This window comes from Oncorhynchus kisutch, linkage group LG23 (genome assembly GCF_002021735.2).
Source record: "Oncorhynchus kisutch isolate 150728-3 linkage group LG23, Okis_V2, whole genome shotgun sequence".
Taxonomy (NCBI): Eukaryota; Metazoa; Chordata; class Actinopteri; order Salmoniformes; family Salmonidae; genus Oncorhynchus; species Oncorhynchus kisutch.
The window spans coordinates 20,238,987-20,258,667 of NC_034196.2; the positions used below are offsets into that span (position 1 = coordinate 20,238,987).

The following is a 19,681-nucleotide window of genomic DNA, read 5'->3' on the forward strand; positions in this document are numbered from 1 at the left end:
ACAAAATGTACAGTAAACTACAATCACAAAAGATTAAAAAGAATAAAGACATTTCAAATGTCATATTATTTATATATACATTTTGTGAATTCTTGGTTGGTGAGTAGACCCCAGACCTCACAACCATGAAGGGCAATGGGTTCTATAACTGCAAGTATTTTTAGCCAGATCCTAATTGGTGTGTCGAATTGTATGTTCCTTTTGATGATATAGATTCATAGAAGGCCATCAAAATATATCAGACTGCTCCATAATGTTATAAACAATAGGTGGCGCCACAGTCCTATAAGTCTTGAGAGGAAGAAATACCCCCGTGTAGCCACATGGGGCGAATCACACATGAACTGGCACAGCTAGTAGCTAACAAAATAAAATAAGAACCTTAGTTAGCTTTCTAGCTAATCTACCATGGAGGACCTACCTGCAGATATCAAAGCTTTCCTTCTGAATCACCCATTTTTTGAACTTACGGACGACGGCAAAAAGGTTAGAATTCCAACCGCACTAAACTTATTTTCACAAAATATCGTATAGACTAACGTTGGCAAAAAAGGTAGCTAACGTTGGCTAGCTAGCTAATAATGTTATGCTGTATCTGATGTAAACTACATGACATGTATATGACAGCATTTTGTTTCACCTTTTAATTTTTTTAGATCAAATGCGTACTCAATGGACATGATTGTCCTTGCAAACTCACAGAGCTCCAGAACTTCACCAAAGGGAAGAAATATCAGAAAATGTGTTCTAATGCAGAGTTCAAATATAGTCAATATGAACCACATGTTGTGCCCAGCTCGAAGCAACCGTAAGTATTCCCCAAGAGCCATAATCTCAGCAGTTGGCGGTTTCGTGTTGTGTTTTAGAGGGGAGCAGGGCTTGAGTGCATGCATCTATGACCTCTTGGCAGATGCTATATGATATTACACCCAAATTCAAGGAGGCTAAACATTCCCCCTATCCCTCTCCAGACCCATCCAGAGGTTCTCCAACTGCTGCCACCAATTCAATGTGGTTATAGGACTTCTGTGGTTATCAAGTGCCTGTCTGTCTCTGAAGTTATGTCCCCACTCTCTAACCAGTTCTTGGGGTTAGGGTAACTGACCAATTCTGTATGTCTGACCTTCAGCAATCATCTCTTCTGCAAGTTGACGCTCAGACACATCAATCGCCTGCCACACCATGTCTTACAGCATGTCAATGGGAAGCGGTTCCAAAAAGCGAAGAAGAAATGTCAGTACTTCTTGCCACCCAAAATGTCCTTCCTCCTACCTACCCTCAAATGTTGATGCTTCCTTTCCACTCAATGTTTTTAGAGGTTTTCCACTGAGTGCTGTTGTGTTGTTTCAGAGGACTTTAGTTCTGCGCTTTCAATTTACCAGTGAATCATCTTTACAATCCATCAGATATGTCTCTAAAATAGAACTACCCGAAACACCACATAGATGGTTGTTTTCACTGTCGTCAGTACAGTTTATGAATTGTCTAATCTCTCCCCTAGATGAAGAGTGTGTGCAACAGGGTGTGGAGTACATACCAGCCAGCCTCAGACAGAAGAAGCCCAGAGATGGAGAGAAAGATTGGGACAGGGGGCGCAACTTCCAGCGGGGGAATGGAGCGTGGGCTCCTGACTCCAGCGATGATGGAGGCAGTGACTCCGAGGACAGCATGAGTGACCTGTACCCCTGTTAGTACTTCAGTCATTTTTGTGTGAAAAACAGTCAATGGTGACACTGGCAGTGTCTGAATACACATACTAGCGTACTAAATAGTATGCAAAAAATATATTTATAGTATTTAAAAAATAGTACTCCTAATGCGCGATTGCTTTGACTCCCGCCATTCGTTCATTTTGGAACAGCCTGTCAATTTATCTGATCATCAGCTGTATGACACGACTAATGTCTGCTGTGGATGAGCTAGAACACACAGTATGTGGATTCAAGTATATTTTATTTGTTACATTTGCTTCCTTTCTGGAAGGTGAAAACTAATGTCAGGCTTTTTCTTTACCTACAGCCACTTTATTCTCTCTGAAAAAGGAGACAGATGGTATGGAGGAGGAAAAAGATGCCTTTAAAACAGATGATGATGATGATGAGGAGATGGAGATTGATAAACAGGCGCCACAGAAACGCAAGAAGGTCAGATGGCTTAACCCTCGTGGAACTGTTTTTTTTCTCACCAGTAGTGTTGAGCAGTGTTCCAAGCAAACCGGTCTGCATGTGGTTGTTGAATTACTGTAATTAGTAACACTGCTCTCTTTGCATCTTCGACAGGTTCAGGATGGGGGTTTCCAGAAGAAATTCAAGAATCATAACTGTAAAAGAAAAGGTTTTAAAGACCATGTTAAAAATATAAAATAAAGGTGAATGCTGTGCCCATGTTAAAAATGGAAAATAAAGGTGAATGCTGTGCTTCTCTATTCGCACTTTGATCTTGTCATATGCTCTCATCCTGTCGAGTGTTCCTAAGTAGATTCAAACATAAGGCTACTCCAAGTAGCGAAGTATCAGTTTCTCTGTCTAATTTTGAGCAAAAGTTGACAATCAACACTACATCTGTAATGTTCCACACAAAAGCATTTTCTTGTCTTAACATGGATTCTGCTATTGCCCAGCACCAAATGTACATTATCCAGAGTGACTTGCACTCATCAGTGCATACATATTAATATTTTCCCATACTGGTCCACTGTGGGAATTGAACCCACAACACTGGCGTTGCATGGACCATGATCTACCAACTATGCCACACAAGACACAATGTAGTCCTATATAGCATCTCAACTACAGCATTTGATGTTCATCATATAGCTCCAATTATGAAAATGTCCCAAATGTACTCACTTGACCATAGATAGTGGAAATGTTTGATAACTGCCAGATTAGGTATTTGATGGCCTGCTACCAGGGACTGTCGGCTCTCCTCCGTGGCTGACGTAAGATTTTTTTAAACATCCCCAGCTGTGTCCTCAGATCATGTGCAGACCAGCTGGCTGGTGTGTGTACGGATACACATCCTATTCCATGGGCCGAGTCACTGGCTTACTGGTGCGCTTCCATGCAGTCCCTAGGAGGGGTGTGTCACTTGAGTGGGTTGAGTCACTGACGTGGTCTTCCTCTGGGTTGGCGCCGCCCCTTGGGTTGTGCCGTGGTGGAGATCTTTGTGGGATATACTCGGCCTTGTCTCATGGATGCTAAGTTGGTGGTTGAAGATATCCCTCTAGTGGTGTTGGGGCTGTGCTTTGGCAAAGAGGGTGGGGTTATATCCTGCCTGTTTGACCCTGTCCGGGGGTATCATCGAATGGGGCCACAGTGTCTCCTGACCCCTCCTGTCTCAGCCTCCAGTATTTATGCTGCAGTAGTTTGTGTCGGGGGGCTAGGGTCAGTCTGTTATATCTGGAGTATTTCTCCAGTGTCCTGTGTGAATTTAAGTATGCTCTCTAAGTCTTTCTTTCTCTCTCTCAGGGGATCTGAGCCCTAGGACCATGCCTCAGGACTACCTGGCATGATGACTCCTTGCTGTCCCCAGTCCACCTGGCCGTGCTGCTGCTCCAGTTTCAACTGTTCTGTCTGCGGCTATGGAACCCTGACCTGTTCACCGGACGTGCTACCTGTCCCAGATCTGCTGTTTTCAACTCTCTAGAGACAGCAGGAGCGGTAGAGATACTCTCAATGATCGGCTATGAAAAGCCAACTGACATTTATTCCTGAGGTGCTGACCTGTTGCACCCTCGACAACCACTGTGATTATTATTATTTGACCATGCTGGTCATTTATGAATATTTGAACATCTTGGCCATGTTCTGTTATAATCTCCACCCGGCACAGCCAGAAGAGGACTGGCCACTCCTCATAGCCTGGTTCCTCTCTAGGTTTCTTCCTAGGTTTTGGCCTTTCTAGGGAGTTATTCCTAGTCACCATGCTTCTACACCTGCATTGCTTGCTGTTTGGGGTTTTATGCTGGGTTTCTGTACAGCACTTTAATAAATTTGATTTGATGATTTGATTTGATTCAATCTCTCCCTATCCCAGTCTGCTGTCCCCAAATGCTTCAAAATGGCCACCATTGTTCCTGTACCCAAGAAAGTAAATCTAACTGAACTAAATGACTATCGCCCGTCGCACTCACTTCTGTCATCATGAAGTGCATTGAGAGGCTTGTCAAGGATCATATCACCTCCGCCTTACCTGTTACACTAGACCCACTTCAATTTGCTTACCGCCCCAATAGGTCCACAGACGATGCAATCGCCATCACACTGCCCTATCCCATCTGGACAAGAGGAATACAGATGTAAGAATGCTGTTCATTGACTATAGCTCAGCATTAAACACCATAGTACCCTCCAAGCTCATTAAGCAAGAGGCCCTGGGTTTCAACCCCAACCTTTGCAATTGGGTCCTGGACTTCCTGGCGGGCCACCCCCAGGTGGTGAAGGTAGGAAACAACATCTCCACTTTGCTGATCCTCAACACTGGGGCCCCACAGGGGTGCATGCTCAACCCCTCCTGTACTACCTGTTCACCCATAACTGCATGGCCATGCACGTCTCCAACTCAATCATCAAGTTTGCAGATGACACAACAATAGTAGGCTAGATTAACAACAATGCTGAGACAGCCTACAGGGAGGAGGTGAAGGCACTCGGAGTGTGGTGTCAGCAAAACAACCTCTCACTCAACGTCAACAAAACAAAGGATAGGATTGTGGACTTCCGGAAACAGCAGAGGGAGCACCCCCCCTATCCACATCGAAGGGACAGCAGTGGAGAAGGTGGAAAGTTTTAAGTTCCTTGGTGTACACATCATGGACAAACTGAAATAGTCCACCCATACAGACAGTGTGGTGAAGAAGACGCAACAGCGCCTCTTCAACCTCAGGAGGCTGATGAAATTTGTCACCTAAAACCCTCACAAACCTTTACAGATCCACAATTGAGAGCATCCTGTCGGGTTGCATCCCCGCCTGGTACGGCAACAGCACCACCCACAACTGATAGACTCTCCAGAGGGTGGTGCGGTCTGCACAACACATCACTGGGGGCACACTACCTGCCCTCCAGGACACCTACAGCACCCGATGTCACAGGAAGGCCAAATAGACCATCAAGGACTACAACCACCCGAGCCACTGCCTGTTCACTCTGCTACCATTCAGAAGGCGAGGTCAGTACACGTGTATCTAAGCTGGGACCGAGAGACTGAAAAACAGCTTCTATCTCAATGCCATCAGTCTGTTAAACAGCCATCACTAACACAGAGAGGCTGCTGCCTACATACAGACTTGAAATCATTGGACACTTTAAAAAATGGATCACTAGTCACTTTAATAATTACACTTTAATAATGTTTACATATCTTGCATTTTATATATATATATATATATATATATATATATATATATATATATAGATAGATACATACATACTGTATTTTATACCATCTATTGCGTCTTGCCTATGCTGCTCTGTCATTGCTCATCAATATATTTATAGGTATATATTCTTATTCCTTTCCTTAGATGTGTGTGTATTAGGTAGTTGTGGAATTGTTCGATTACATGTTAGATATTGCTGCACTGTCGGAACTAGAGGCACAAGCATTTCACTATACTCGCAATAACATCTGCTGACCATGAGTGGCCCCCAAAAATAATAAGATGTTATTAAATTGAGAGAACGCGAAAACTTTGGATCTTGTTGTTACTACAAGGTCTTTGCTATTTAGCTTCTGTCGCACAGCGTATGACGTAGGAGCAACTGAGGAGTCATCCCTCCACATGTCGTGTCTATCTTTGCAGATCATAATTTCGAGTAAACAACCTTTAACAGATTCGATCGGGGTAAGTGTGCATTTATTTGTGTAGTATAGGGTTTCAAATATTCATAGCTACGTTTTCAATGCGTGCTTGTTTACTTTCTCGCTAGCTTGGTTGGCTAACGTCAACAAACAACTAGGAGAGGGTCACACAAAGAAGATAGTTTAATGCCAATTGTATTAGCATACTGCCTAGTCTAAGTGATATATTTTACGTTTTGAAATATTAATACATTTGATCAAATATTCGTAATTTTGCTTCGCGATGGACTCGCCTCATAGCCAGCCGTAGCTTCATGTCAGGTAACTATATGTCAAGAAGATATGCGTGCAATGATGATGACTTATGTTGGTCTCATATGGCTATTTATTCCTTCTTGTTACAGGGGAGCCAACATAATCAGTCCCACAAATTATCTCCTAAACTGAGAACATTGACAGGACTCTTCTTTGGGTCCTTGCTCTCCACAACAGCTGTTTGCTATGGCAACTTCATCCCCAAGGTTTACGTGGTGTGATTGTCGCAAACACAAGATTCCTGTCAAAGACACCCATGAGCTGTGTCTGCACTGTCTGGGCATCCAGCATGCCAAGGAGGCTGTGCTGGAGTACGGCAAATGCCCGCACTGTGCCAAGATGGACTGGAGCACCTGCATCAACCGCCTCACTAAAGTTCAGGAGATAATGCACCGCGAGAGCCAGCAGAGGAAGCACGAGGCAGCACAGTCTGAAGTTCAGCCCAAACCTGAGACCACTTCAGCTCTCATCAAGGAACCAAAACCGGAAGAAAATGCAGTCCCCACCCTGCCCCCACATCGGCTCTCTGCTTCCACACCAGCCCATTCCTCCACCATGCCAGTGTTGTTCACCATACTCTCCCCACCCCCAGCGCAGGCAGGGGACAATTTGAGCATCCCAAAGGGCACTTTTCTCTCACAACTTGCTATTCAGCAGTCAGCTGACTCCACCCCATCCTTGAGCCAATCAGGTTCCAACATGCTGACCTCCAGCTCCTGTAAACGACACGGTTTCTCATCGTGCTGCTCCAAACGCTCCAAACGAAGCCGCGGTAGCCACAGGCGGAGACGCTCTCCCTCCTCCTCCTCTTCCTCTTCAGGCTGGACCTCTGATGAAGATGATTCCTGCCCCTCTGGAAAGGGAAGGAGGTCTCAGAGGGAGTCGAGGCAAGCTGTCCGGTCAGAGAGGAGGCACGGGGAGCTGGTGGAGGTTGTTCAACAGGCCGTCCAGCTACAGTGGGCTGTTCTGGAGAAGCGCATTGAGGCTCTGGAGAGGAGAGGTGCTGAGGCTGTTGTGTCGTTCCCCACTCCAGCCCAAACTATACATCTTCACGCCTCCATCCCTCTGGCATCCACCTCGTCTCAGGAGGGCAACCAGAGAGATTTATCCTGCCCTGTCAGCGAGCAGCTGGTGACGGAATCTATGTCCGGTACCATTGTGAAACAGGAAGAGGAGCCTTCCTCCATTTCGTTTGCTTTGAGACCTCTCAGTGATGGACACCGTGAAGGGGAGGATGCCTCTCAGTCAACTGAGGGTCCTATCTCTAAACAGGACTTACTGGAAGCTATGGAGCTTCAGAGCCTCATGGCACGTGCTGCCAAGTATCTTGGTATAGACTTTCCCAGCACACCAACCAGCCTCAGCCCACCAGACCCCACAATGGTGCCGGAGTTTGAGGACCTGGTCCAGAGCTCTTGGCCAAACCCTGCCAGCTCGAAACCGTACAGGGAGCTTTTCTCTAAGATGTACAGGCTTCACGACTGCCAGTCTCCAGCCTATGACCAGATGCCCCAGGTCAACTGCTTCATGTCGGCCATCTTCCAGGCGGTGAAGCCCACAGAGAACAAGGAGGCGCCAGTGCCAGCTGAGCGATGGCGTTTTACTGAGACTCTAGTAGAGAGGATGTACCAGACTGCTGGCATGCTTGCCAAGACGGCCAACTACCTGCGCTACCTATCAGACTACCAGAGGAGGCTTCTGCTGGAGATCACTGAGGATTGTCCAGCCCAGCGTTTTATGGCGGCCCTTAACGAGCTGAAGCTCATTGGCCAGTTCACCCTCCAGCTGTCCTCCCACCAGGCTGAACTGTCTGGAAGGGTCATGGCTGCTTCTGTAGCCATCCGAAGACAGGTCTGGATGGCTAAGACCAACTACACAGACTCTCTGAAAGCCACTGTGGCTGACCTTCCATTTGTGGTCAGTCACACCTTTGGGGTTAGCTCAGCCTCTGGCCCTAGCTCGACTGGAATGGTGTGCAAACAGGAACCGTTGTAAAGGCTACATTTGTTACATGTACAAAAAGTGTGAGAAGTATGAACTTTTACCTGTGCTGAATTGGGTTGAGGCCACAATGGTTCACTTGTAGACATGTAAATATGGAAATATTCTTTATAGTCTTATTGCACTCCAGTTCAATATACCTTTTGATAGAATGTGTTTTTTTTTTTTTTTTATCTAGGAATTTTGTAACTGTTTTTGAACAAAGGTAGAATAGTATCTGTCTTGACTGCGTTACAGTACTTTTGACTGCGTGTTTGGTAAACTTCTTCAGAGGTTATGTTGAAAGTAAGTTTCGTGTTCATTATGAGATTTATAGTGCCTTCAGAAAGTATTCACACCGCTTGACTTTTTCCACATTTTGTTTTACAGCCTGAATTTTAGAATGGATTAGTTTGACATGTTGTTTCACTGGCCTACACACAATATCCTATAATGTCAAAGTGGATTTAATATATATATATATTTTTTAAACAAATTCATAAAAAATGAAAGCTGAAATGTCTTGAGTCAATAAGTACTCAACCCCTTAGTTATAGCAACCCTAAATAAGTTCAGGACTTAAATATGTTGCATGCATTCACTCTGTGTGCAATAAGTGTTTTAACATTAGTTTTGAATGACTACCTCATCTCTGTACCTCACACATACAATTATCTGTAAGGTCCCTTCGTCGAGCAGTACATTTCTAACACAGATTCAACCACAAAGACCAGCGAGGTTTTTCAATATAAAAATAAATACATGTAAATACTTTCTGAAGACACAGTATGATAGATATCATCTATTATTTTTCTGTCCACTACCTCACTCTTCTGCAGAAGTTCTGTTGCATAAAAAGTATAATAAAAGTGCACAAATATTATCCTCTGATTTTGTATTTATTGTGAAAATAGTCCGTATTTTGTTAATATTGAATAGAAAAATGTCACCTCATCTTCCGCATAGAGATGATCAAATAAATGTACGTCTGTAGCATGGCAGAAGTCAAATCTAATTTAATTGATCACATACACGTGTTTAGCAGACGTTTTTGCGGGTGTAGCGAAATGCTTGTTTCCCAATATTGAGTCACATTGAAGATTGTTTACATGTTGGTGTTTTCGTCATGCTGCTTGATACACTACAGTAGGCCATATCTCATGTAAATTAGTAATGTTCTCATCTATAATTGTTTACATGAGCAAACCAGTAAACATGGCAAAATGACGAACCCCCTGGATAAGTATACGTGGCAAACAGCGCTCCGTAGACCAATGCTGCGTTCTAGTGCATGTCTGAACTAGGAAACTTAGACTAGTTGAACGCGGCACTTGTACAGCTACAACCACGCAGTAATTGGGGTTATTTCAGAGTTTTCTAGTTCCGACTAGTACATGAACGCTGCCAAACGAGGTGCTATCGTTGCAACGTGAAGCATTGTGGGGCAGAGGCGCATTTGTGACAGCGAAGAATTGCTCAAGTGAATATCGGAGGCAGAGGAGTTAGCTAATATTACCTTCACGTTGATAACGTATAGCACTAAGCCTCAGTATCTATCGTTAGACATGGGGCAGGAGGAGCTCATGAGTCAAGCTGAAGATGTGGCGGACCAGGTAACGTCCTTGTTTCACAGCTAGTTAGTTGTTAGCTAGCGGTACCTTACAGTCAGACTCAAAGGAAATCTGGGTTCTTAAGTTACAGTACCTAGCTAGCTAGCCACAGCTGCTTGAGTGAGTGACTCGTTATAGCTTGATGGCTAATATTACTTGCTCAACTAGCTAGCTACACGCATTATTTGCTGTTACTGTAAGTAATTTGGTTTTCCAACTACGTTAACGTTATCACACGTTAGCTATCATCATGTAGCTAATAGCCAATGACTGCAGCAGTACAAAAGTGCACAAATGATTGTCCTCTTGTGCTTTTCCTGCTTGTTGTAGCCAGATTCATACATGCATGGTTCTGGTTGTACTGTTAGCTATCTAACGTTAATGTCTGGTTAGCAAATATAACTCTGGCCACATAGCAAGCTAACGTCAACTACCATTTGTTACTAACTTAACTAACGCCAGTTGACTGTACTGTAAGTTACCTAGTTGATACATTTTGTATGGCTTGTTCTGGTGGCCTTCCAAACTAATTGGTAAATCAGTGGCACTGTCTCATTAATGAATCTCTCACTGCAAAATGTGTTTGTAAACCTCGACGCCATAAGGTTTATGGCAAGTCATTTTCTGAAAGTTTCTACTTAGTTTTAATCACAATTCCTATGTATTATTAATCACTTTACCATTGTGAAATGGTACTGTGGTTGCTCAATCGTGTGTTGGGTTTATATTGCCAACAACATGGAGGGCTTTGCAGCTTACCTCTTGTAGCCAGGGCCTATTACGTTTGGTTGGTTCTATTGAACTAACTCTTTTAGCTGAAATGCAAAGAACTGTGCACATTGACTGCCCCACAGCCATGCCACCACACTCAGTTCTTACAATGGTGTGTTGTGTAATGTATACGAAAGAAAATGTGAACATGTTATGGTCTTGTATGCCCCTACAGTAGGTCTAGCTTGTTGTCCTGTGGATGAAATTGCAATCCCCTTGAAATGCTCTGGTCTATAAGGGGACAGTGTCAAGAACCCCATAGTTCAGGTTACATGTATGTGTTACCCAGTATGAAGATTACACAGGAAGTCATATAATGCAAGCCTTACAATGCTGTATTTCCTTCGATAGGAAGTTACAATATTTCAAGACCGATGCTATTTCAAATTGCTCTAGCCTACAGCCTAGCTCTAACCACATTAGCTTTTTCTGTTTACTAGGCCTGTTTTTCTTTACACAGTTGACATACTACACAGTTGATACCCTAAGGATATACATTCAGTGAGTGTGTAACCATAGGTAGAGAATACAATAGGATCTCTGTGGGTGTAACCTAGTCTTGCTACTTTTGTGTGAACTTTTTGAATTAGCACCAGCTAATACCAAATATTTGGTTTACCACCAGGTATATGACATGCCCAAGTCCAGGTTATTTTACAGCAATGCTAAAAATGTCAAAGTCTGAACATGTACACCTCAAATTGCTGTGCCATGAAACGTGGCTTAAGGTAGGCCTGCCCTACACTTTCAAAGGCACATTCTTCACTAATAAGCTCTAAGAAAAAAGTTTGAGTCTAATGTCGGATATTCCACTATGCTCCATATCTAGGCTGTCACAACACCTTCTACATCCTCTGATTGGCTGCTAGGTCCTCATGTGCCGCTATGAATGGTCAAGTTTGTTTTTCATTGCTCGGTGCCCCGGGTGGGCAGATTCTGTACATTTTAGACCATTCCATTGGTCCTTAAGTGAAATCTCCACCCATCCGGGGCACCGGGCCACGCAAAACGAACTCGCCCACTGGTGTGGGAGTTGTTGAACTGTGATAGGCTGCCAAGACCAGGCAGTGCTGATGTGGACTGTATGGTGGGAGGGGTTGTGGGATGATTAATGTTCTTCTGCTGTACTTCCTTTAGTAGGTAGAAGATGATCAGTTTCAATGTATGGAGGGAAGCCAACATAATGGAGCTTTAGTAAATGTAGGACAGTTTATTTTTTTTGCCATCTAAGTGAGCAGGGATTAATTTCACACATAGTGGTTGCAAGGGTCAATAACCTGACACAGGATATATTTGGATTTGCAGAATTTAAAAGTTTGTAACGTAGTACTTTACTACATTGACGCTGACACAAACCAGTGTGCTTTTTTTTTCTATGAGAGCCTGTTTTAGTCCATCTTCCTAATAAATAACCCTAACCTTTCTTACCCCACCTCAGTCCCTGCTGAAATGCAACCAGCTGTCCTATGCTCTGTCTATTGTCCCATATTGCATTTGGAATGCCCTTGCATGTTATCTCATATGATTTTCAGTATATTTATTTCCTTTTCCCCATTCCGGTAAAGCCAGCAGGAGGATTTACGCTCAGGCTAGAATTAATGGTAGCTGGTGGGTAGAAAACATTTCTATAGAGTTCAAAAAGGTCCTCACTCCAACCATGAAAAGGAATAACCCAGTAATAATAACCTAATGAAGTCCAGACAAAAAATAATATACTTAACTTAATCCATGCTCAAGGAGTTGCTAGGGCGCGATGAGCTTTAGTATATGTGGTTGTGAACATTAGTGTTCATTAGCTTTAGTACATGTAGTTGTGAACATTAGTGTTCATTAGCTTTAGTACATGTAGTTGTGAACATTAGTGTTCATTAGCTTTAGTACATGTAGTTGTGAACATTAGTGTTCATTAGCTTTAGTACATGTAGTTGTGAACATTAGTGTTCATTAGCGGGTCTTTTTTGTAACAGTTCATCTTGTGTTTTTCCCAAAGCCAAATGAAGAGCTTCATCCACACATTGTGGCGAATAGCCTCTTAGAAACCTAGTGCGCATCTCCGCTGCTTTGTCTAGATAATCCTCTGTGGACTGGCATATACGGCGCAGTCTGAAAAACTGGCTTCTAGGAGGTCCTCTTTTTAATGGCTCAGGATGGAAGCTGTCCCCCTGTAATAGAGTATTTCTGTCTGTTTCTTTTCTATACAGAGTTGTAAACAGGGTTCCATTTGATTTCTCAATCCACATATTGCGGTAATGAACAGTTGAGTGTCACATTCAATAGTTAATTTGAGATTGGGGTCAATGTCATTGAGTAGTGCCATAAAATCTCGATGGCTCGATGGCAATTTGAATGCACAGAAATACAGTGACACAATCTTGAGGCCCATTGTGAGGCTTACTGTGTCCAACAGATACATATCTGTATTCCCAGTCATGTGAAATTCATATTTTGGAGCCTAATGAATTTATTTAAATTGACTGATTTCCTTATGAACTGTAACTCAGTAAAATCTTAGAAATTATTGCATGTTGCGTTTATATTTTTGGTCAGTATAGATGGATACAATAGTCAGTGCAAATCTGAGAGGGCGGGGCAGGGGCAATGCTGGTGCGTCTACTAGAGGTCGACCGATTATGATTTTACAACATCGATACCAATTAATCGGGCAATTTTTTTTTTTTGTAATCATGACAATTACAACAATACTGAATGAACACTTCTTTTAACTTAATATAATACATCAATAAAATCAATTTAGCCTCAAGTAGATAATGAAACATGTTCAATTTGGTTTAAATAATGCAAAAACAAAGTGTTGGAGAAGAAAGTAAAAGTGCAATATGTGCTATGTAAGAAAGCTAACGTTTCAGTTCCTTGCTCAGAACGAGAACATATGAAAGCTGGTGGTTCCTTTTAACATGAGTCTTCAATATTCCCAGGTAAGAAGTTTTAGGTTGTAGTTATTATAGTAATTATAGGACCATTTTCCTCTACCATTTGTATTTCATTAACCTTTGACTATTGGATGTTCTTATAGGCACTTTAGTATTGCCAGTGTAACAGTATAGCTTCCGTCCCTCTCCTCGCTCCTCCCTGGGCTCGAACCAGCAACACAACGACAACAGCCACCTCATCGAAGCAGTGTTACCCATGCAGAGCAAGGGGAACAACTACTAGAAGGCTCAGAGCAAGTGATGTTTGAAACGCTATTAGCGCGCTAACTAGCTAGCCATTTCACTTCGGTTACACCAGCCTCATCTCGGGAGTTGATAGGCTTGAAGTCATAAACAGCGCAATGATTGACGCACAATGAAGAGCTGCTGTCAAAACGCACTAAAGTGCTGTTTGAATGAATGTTTACGCGCCTGCTTCTGCCTACCACTGCTCAGTCAGATACTTGTATGCTCAGTCAGATTATATGCGACGCAGGACATGCTAGATAATATCTAGTAATATCATCAACCATGTGTATGTAGTTAACTAGTGATTATGATTGTTTTTTATAAGAAGTTTAATGCTAGCTAGCAACTTACCTTGGCTTACTGCATTTGTGTAACAGGCAGTCTCCTTGTGGAGTGCAACGAGAGAGGGGCAGGTCGTTATTGCATTGAACGTGTTAACTGTAAGGTTGCAAGATTGGATCCCCCGAGCTGACACGGTGAAAATCTGTCGTTCTGCCCCTGAACAAGGCAGTTAACCCACCGTTCCCAGGCCGTCATTGAAAATAAGAATGTGTTGCCTAGTTAAATAAAGGTATATTAAAAAAAAAAAAATCGGCGCCCAAAAATACAGATTTCCAATTGTTATGAAAACTTCAAATCGGCCCTTATTAATCGCCCATTCCGATTAATCGGTCCACCTCTAGCGTCGACACAACATTACAAAAAATACACAAGGTCCAATCCCAATTTCAGACCTTGGGGGTGTAGTTTTTAAAAGGAAGATTCGTGTCCTCATTCACCCTGTTTTACTGTCAATGCTAGTGCCTGCTGAAATGTCCTTGTCTATCCCAAATGCATGCTTAAATGTCCCTTTCTCTCTCTCTCTCGCAGTTCTTGCGAGTGACTAAGCAGTACCTGCCTCACCTGGCCCGGCTGTGTCTAATCAGCACCTTTCTGGAGGACGGCATACGCATGTGGTTCCAGTGGAATGAGCAGAAGGACTACATTGAGGCCACGTGGGGCTGCGGCTACTTCCTGGCCACCTGCTTCGTACTGCTCAACCTCACAGGACAGCTTGGTGAGCAAGGCTGGGATCATCAGCTTGTCATCAATATTTTTATCTTTACAATCTGCATGGGTCCAAATAGGATCCATCCATGCATGGATTGAAAAAGCTTGCTCAGTAAGTCTCTCAAGTGCCTTTTAGCCCAGGACTAAGGTTAATCTGGGTTCGTGCCAAAACCCCACGATCATTCATTTACTATTGACTAATTGAGTCAATAGTGTGGTGTGGGCCATGAATGATGACCCATACTGTCTTTGAAGGCTGGGGAAAGATACGGGGGTTGAAATAAGTGTGAATGTCACCCTTTTTGGGGAAGATGGGGGAACAAACTGTTGTGCTGGTTCGATCCTAACTGTCTGTCATAATTTTTCTCTCCAACAGGTGGCTGTGTCCTTATCCTCAGTAGACATTTTGTACAGTATGCCTGCTTTGGATTATTTGGAATCATAGCTTTACAGGTGAGGAAATATCTAACATATTGGTATTGCAATGCACCCCTCTGTAATTTTTGGGCTGACAGAACTCAAATGGTTGACAGCTTGACACTGGTTATGTTCATGAATTTCTGGCTGTGTAATATTTCATGCTGAATTTATTTTTATTTTCTCTAGACGGTTGCATACAGTATTTTATGGGATATAAAATTTCTGATGAGGTAGGTCTCCCATTAAGTTTATGAATAAGATACATTGGGGCAAAAAGGTATTTAGTCAGCCACCAATTGTGAAAGTTCTCCCACTTAAAAAGATGAGGCCTTTCATTTTCATCATAGGTACACTTCAACTATGACAGACAAAATGAGAAAGAAAATCCAAAAAATCACATTGTAGGATTTTTAATGAATTTATTTGCAAATTATGGTGGAAAATAAGTATTTGGTCAATAACAAGTTTCTCAATACTTTGTTATATACACTTTCTTGGCAATGACGGAGGTCAAACGTTTTCTGTAAGTCTTCACAAGGCTTTCACACACTTGCTGGAATTTTGGCCCATTCCTCCATGCAGATCTCCTCTAGAGCAGTGATGTTTTGGGGCTGTTTCTGGGCAACACAGACTTTCAACTCCCTCCAAAGATTTTCTATGGGGTTGAGATCTGGAGACTGGCTAGGCCACTCCAGGACCTTGAAATGCTTACGAAGCCACTCCTTCGTTGACCGGGCAGTGTGTTTGGGATCATTGTCATGCTGAAAGACCCAGCCACGTTTCATCTTCAATGCCCTTGCTGATGGTAGGCGTTGTTACTTTGGTCCCAGCTCTCTGCAGGTCATTCACTAGGTCCCCCCGTGTGGTTCTGGGATTTTTGCTCACCGTTCTTGTGATCATTTTGACCCCCCGGGGTGAGATCTTGCGTGGAGCCCCAGATCGAGGGAGATTATCAATGGTCTTGTATGTCTTCCATTTCCTAATAATTGCTCCCACAGTTGATTTCTTCAAACCAAGCTGCTTACCTATTGCAGATTCAGTCTTCCCAGCTTGGTGCAGGTCTACAATTTTGTTTCTGGTGTCCTTTGACAGCTTTTTGATCTTGGCCATAGTGGAGTTTGGAGTGTGACTGTTTGAGGTTGTGGACAGGTGTCTTTTATACTGATAACAAGTTCAAACAGGTGCCATTAATACAGGTAACGAGTGGAGGACAGAGGAGCCTCTTAAAGAAGTTGTTACAGGTCTGTGAGAGTCAGAAATCTTGCTTGTTTGTAGGTGAACAAATACTTATTTTCCACCATAATTTGCAAATAAATTCATAAAAAATCCTACAATGTGATTTTTTGGATTTTCTTTCTCATTTTGTCTGTCATAGTTGAAGTGTACCTATGGTGAAAATTACAGGCCTCATCTTTTTAAGTGGGAGAACTTGCATAATTGGTGGCTGACTAAATACTTTTTTGCCCCACTGTATTTACATATTAAATTGAAAACATACATTTGACTTAAGTTTCTTTTCCATTACTTTAACAATTACACTCACCGGTCAGTTTTATTAGGTACAGGGTTAGGGTTTAGTACCGGGCCGAGGCACCATTTGCCTCCAGAACAGCCAGAATTCTTCAGGGGCATGGATTACACAAGTCGGAAACGTTCCACAGGGATGTTGGTCCATGCTGAAGCGATGACATCACGCAGTTGCTGCAGATTGGATGGCGGTATGCCTTCACCACCAACCTGTACCTTTGAAACTAGGCAAGACGGGTCCATGGACTTTTGTGCTGCTTCTGCCAACTCCTGACTCTGCCATCAGAGTGATGCAACAGGGACTGGGATTCGTCTGACCATGCAATGTTGTTCCACTCCTCAATTCTCCAGTGTTGGTGATCACGTGCACACTAGAGCCACTTGTTTTTAGTTGATAGGAGTGGAACCCGGTGTGGTCATCTGCTGCAATAGCCCAGCCGTGACAAGGATCGACGAGTTGTGCTTTCCGAGATGCCGTTCTGCACACCACTGTTGTACTGAGCCGTTAATAGCTTGTTTATGGCCCGCCTGTTAGCTTGCACGATTCTTACAATTCTCCTTAGATCTCTCTCTCAACAAGCTGTTTTCACCCACAGGACTGCTGCTGACTGGATGTTTTTGTTTGTCGCACCATTCTGGGGAAACCGTAGACACTGTCATGTGTGAAAAGCCCGGGGGGGGTCGTTTCTGAGATACTGGATCTGGCGTGTCTGGCACCGACAATCATACCATGCTCAAAGTTGCTTAGGTCACTTGTTTTGCTCATTCTAACGTTCCATCGAACAGTAACTGGATGCCTGTCTGTCTGCATTATATAGCAAGCCATGGCCACACGACTCCCTGTAGGAGCGATGCATTTTCATGAACGGGTTGGTGTACCTAATAAACTGACCATTGAGTGTAATATGAGTGTTTATGTGTCTTAACCTTGGGTACATTTTCCTGTCTGTCCCACTAATTCTATAATACTTTATTTTGAACTATGGATCCTCTTACACCCTGTCCCCTCCTTCCCTCTAACTCCTCTCTCAGGAACCTTGCCCTGGGCGGTGGACTCCTGCTGTTACTAGCGGAGTCGCGTTCAGAAGGGAAGAGCATGTTCGCTGGCGTCCCCTCCATGGGGGAGAGCTCGCCAAAGCAGTACATGCAGCTGGGAGGGAGAGTCCTGCTGGTGCTCATGTTCATGACCCTGCTGCACTTTGACCCCAGCTTCTTCTCAGTGAGTAGACCACACCGCCTTGCATCTATGGTGCCACTCAGGAGGGACTATAGGTATAGGGGGAAAAATCAGTATTATGCATTTTCTCATAAGTATGCAGAGATCAAACTGAGTTTGCATTTGGAGTGTTTCTTTGAAGATTATGCACAGTTATCTTAGGCTGTCAAATATCTAAAAACCATATGAAGTGCTGCATTCATTTAGGTTCTGGTGCAACTGTTGAACAGGAGCATTGGTGGTTCAGACTTCTAACCCATGTGTCCCTCTCCACTCACCCAGATCCTCCAGAACATGGTGGGTACGGCCCTCATTATCCTGGTAGCCATCGGCTTCAAGACCAAGCTGGCAGCCCTGACCCTGGTAATATGGCTGCTGGCCATCAACATCTACTTCAACGCCTTCTGGGCGGTGCCCGCCTACAAGCCCATGCATGACTTCCTCAAGTACGACTTCTTCCAGACCACGTCCGTCATCGGAGGGCTGCTGTTGGTCGTAGCACTGGGGCCCGGCGGGGTGTCCATGGATGAGAAGAAGAAGGAGTGGTAGGGAGAGGGGGATACACATTTTTCTGGCCAACCACATCCACAGCAACCTCCCCCTCCGCCACTCTGTCTCGTCCTTTCTTTTCTTTTTTCACATTGTTTTCCAGCTGCTGTTTTGAGTTCAATATGGTTGATACTGGATTTTTTTATACACCTATTTATGTCTGCTTTATTTTGTGGCAAGAGAGAACCCCAGCTGATTTTGAATAAGTTGTCGAAGTGTAAGGTAACTAATGAGTTACAGTGGAGTTTAAAAAAAAGTTGTTGCAGAAGGTATGAATATCCCAATGTATTTATGGATGTTACCATAACCTTTAAGAAATAACCTGTTTTTTTGGGAACAGCCAAAAAACAGGAAGTTGGTAAAGGTGTATCATCAGTTTGATTGCCAATGAAAACACCAATCTTTTCCTGCTTGGATGTTGGACTATCTGTGACTTGCTCATCATATCAATCCTGAGACCGCAGGCACTGAATACGATACAATTCTCCCTCACTCTAGGTTGCCATCTTCCCCTCGGGATGAATTGCGGGGGGTGTGTACATTGTATACTACTATTCAAAATGGTGGATTGAAGTGTGCTTGATTTAATATTGAAACCCAATTGCTAGCACCTGAAATCTTTTTGGGCACTTTGTACTGTATGTCTTGCGCAAATGCCTAGTAAAAACTAGTAACTGTATTTTAACAGGGCAATAGGGGGAGCTCAACATTTTTGTAAAACACCATATTCTACAATCTAGAGAAGCAAGTAGAACTGGACAGTCCGTGATCACCAGACATTGTATTTGCTCATGTTTATGTTCTATACTGTTTAAGAAAAGAGAAATATTAAGTATTGATTTTCAGAAGTTTATATTGTATTTTTGAGTATTTGTTTTGTTTTTACGAGATCATGGCGAAGAAATAAATATCTGTTTGCTCTCATCTTGATCTCAAAATGGGTCTGTTTGTGTTAATAATTTAGATGGATTTAGTTTAAATTAATTAGTCCAGGGGTTTTAAACTATGGTTTGGGACCCATGAGGGGTGGGTCGCATTTATAATCACACACTTTCTTAATTTGGGTCGTCCGAGGACAGTACATTTCTCATTTTGGTCTCAAATTGAAAAAGTTTAGACTAATTCAGGAGGTTCCTAATCTGACTAAACTCACAACTAGGGTGGGACCTCTTCCCTCTCTGCTGCTCCCATTCGTTGACGCTCCAAAGGCAGTCATGTTTTCATTGGCTGTTGGTGCACACGAATTGACAAATCAAGTG

The 19,681-nt window shown here is 43.3% G+C and overlaps 3 protein-coding genes across 3 annotated transcripts; all 3 read left to right on the forward strand.

The window, feature by feature from the left end:
• The first annotated feature begins 291 nt into the window (after positions 1-291).
• surf2 (surfeit 2) lies at positions 292-2,435 on the forward strand. The gene is made up of 6 exons (XM_020472046.2): positions 292-486; positions 657-808; positions 1,130-1,233; positions 1,502-1,687; positions 2,020-2,144; positions 2,280-2,435. Exons 1-6 carry the CDS (start codon positions 409-411, stop codon positions 2,364-2,366), a joined length of 732 nt encoding a protein of 243 aa, XP_020327635.1. The 5' UTR covers positions 292-408; the 3' UTR covers positions 2,367-2,435.
• Positions 2,436-5,741: 3,306 nt separating this feature from the next.
• On the forward strand, positions 5,742-8,983 carry LOC109879855 (uncharacterized). The gene is made up of 2 exons (XM_020472024.2): positions 5,742-5,848; positions 6,210-8,983. Exon 2 carries the CDS (start codon positions 6,307-6,309, stop codon positions 8,113-8,115), a length of 1,809 nt encoding a protein of 602 aa, XP_020327613.1. The 5' UTR covers positions 5,742-5,848; positions 6,210-6,306; the 3' UTR covers positions 8,116-8,983.
• A 390-nt stretch (positions 8,984-9,373) lies between these two features.
• On the forward strand, positions 9,374-19,346 carry LOC109879862 (surfeit locus protein 4). The gene is made up of 6 exons (XM_020472038.2): positions 9,374-9,713; positions 14,531-14,717; positions 15,087-15,163; positions 15,317-15,360; positions 17,690-17,876; positions 18,156-19,346. The coding sequence occupies exons 1-6, from the start codon at positions 9,666-9,668 to the stop codon at positions 18,420-18,422; spliced, it is 810 nt and encodes a 269-aa protein (XP_020327627.1). The 5' UTR covers positions 9,374-9,665; the 3' UTR covers positions 18,423-19,346.
• The last annotated feature ends 335 nt before the right edge of the window (positions 19,347-19,681 follow it).

What these genes read in the sequence shown, in the direction of transcription:
- LOC109879862 (XM_020472038.2), top strand. Translation starts at nt 9,666, where the DNA reads ATGGGGCAGGAGGAGCTCATGAGTCAAGCTGAAGATGTGGCGGACCAG. An exon ending in CAACCTCACAGGACAGCTTG is followed by an intron (nt 14,718 to 15,086) that starts GTGAGCAAGGCT and finishes TCTCTCCAACAG; the next exon opens with GTGGCTGTGTCCTTATCCTC. An exon ending in TTGGAATCATAGCTTTACAG is followed by an intron (nt 15,164 to 15,316) that starts GTGAGGAAATAT and finishes TATTTTCTCTAG; the next exon opens with ACGGTTGCATACAGTATTTT.
- LOC109879855 (XM_020472024.2), top strand. Translation starts at nt 6,307, where the DNA reads ATGGCAACTTCATCCCCAAGGTTTACGTGGTGTGATTGTCGCAAACAC.
- surf2 (XM_020472046.2), top strand. Translation starts at nt 409, where the DNA reads ATGGAGGACCTACCTGCAGATATCAAAGCTTTCCTTCTGAATCACCCA. An exon ending in TTACGGACGACGGCAAAAAG is followed by an intron (nt 487 to 656) that starts GTTAGAATTCCA and finishes TAATTTTTTTAG; the next exon opens with ATCAAATGCGTACTCAATGG. An exon ending in CGCCACAGAAACGCAAGAAG is followed by an intron (nt 2,145 to 2,279) that starts GTCAGATGGCTT and finishes CATCTTCGACAG; the next exon opens with GTTCAGGATGGGGGTTTCCA.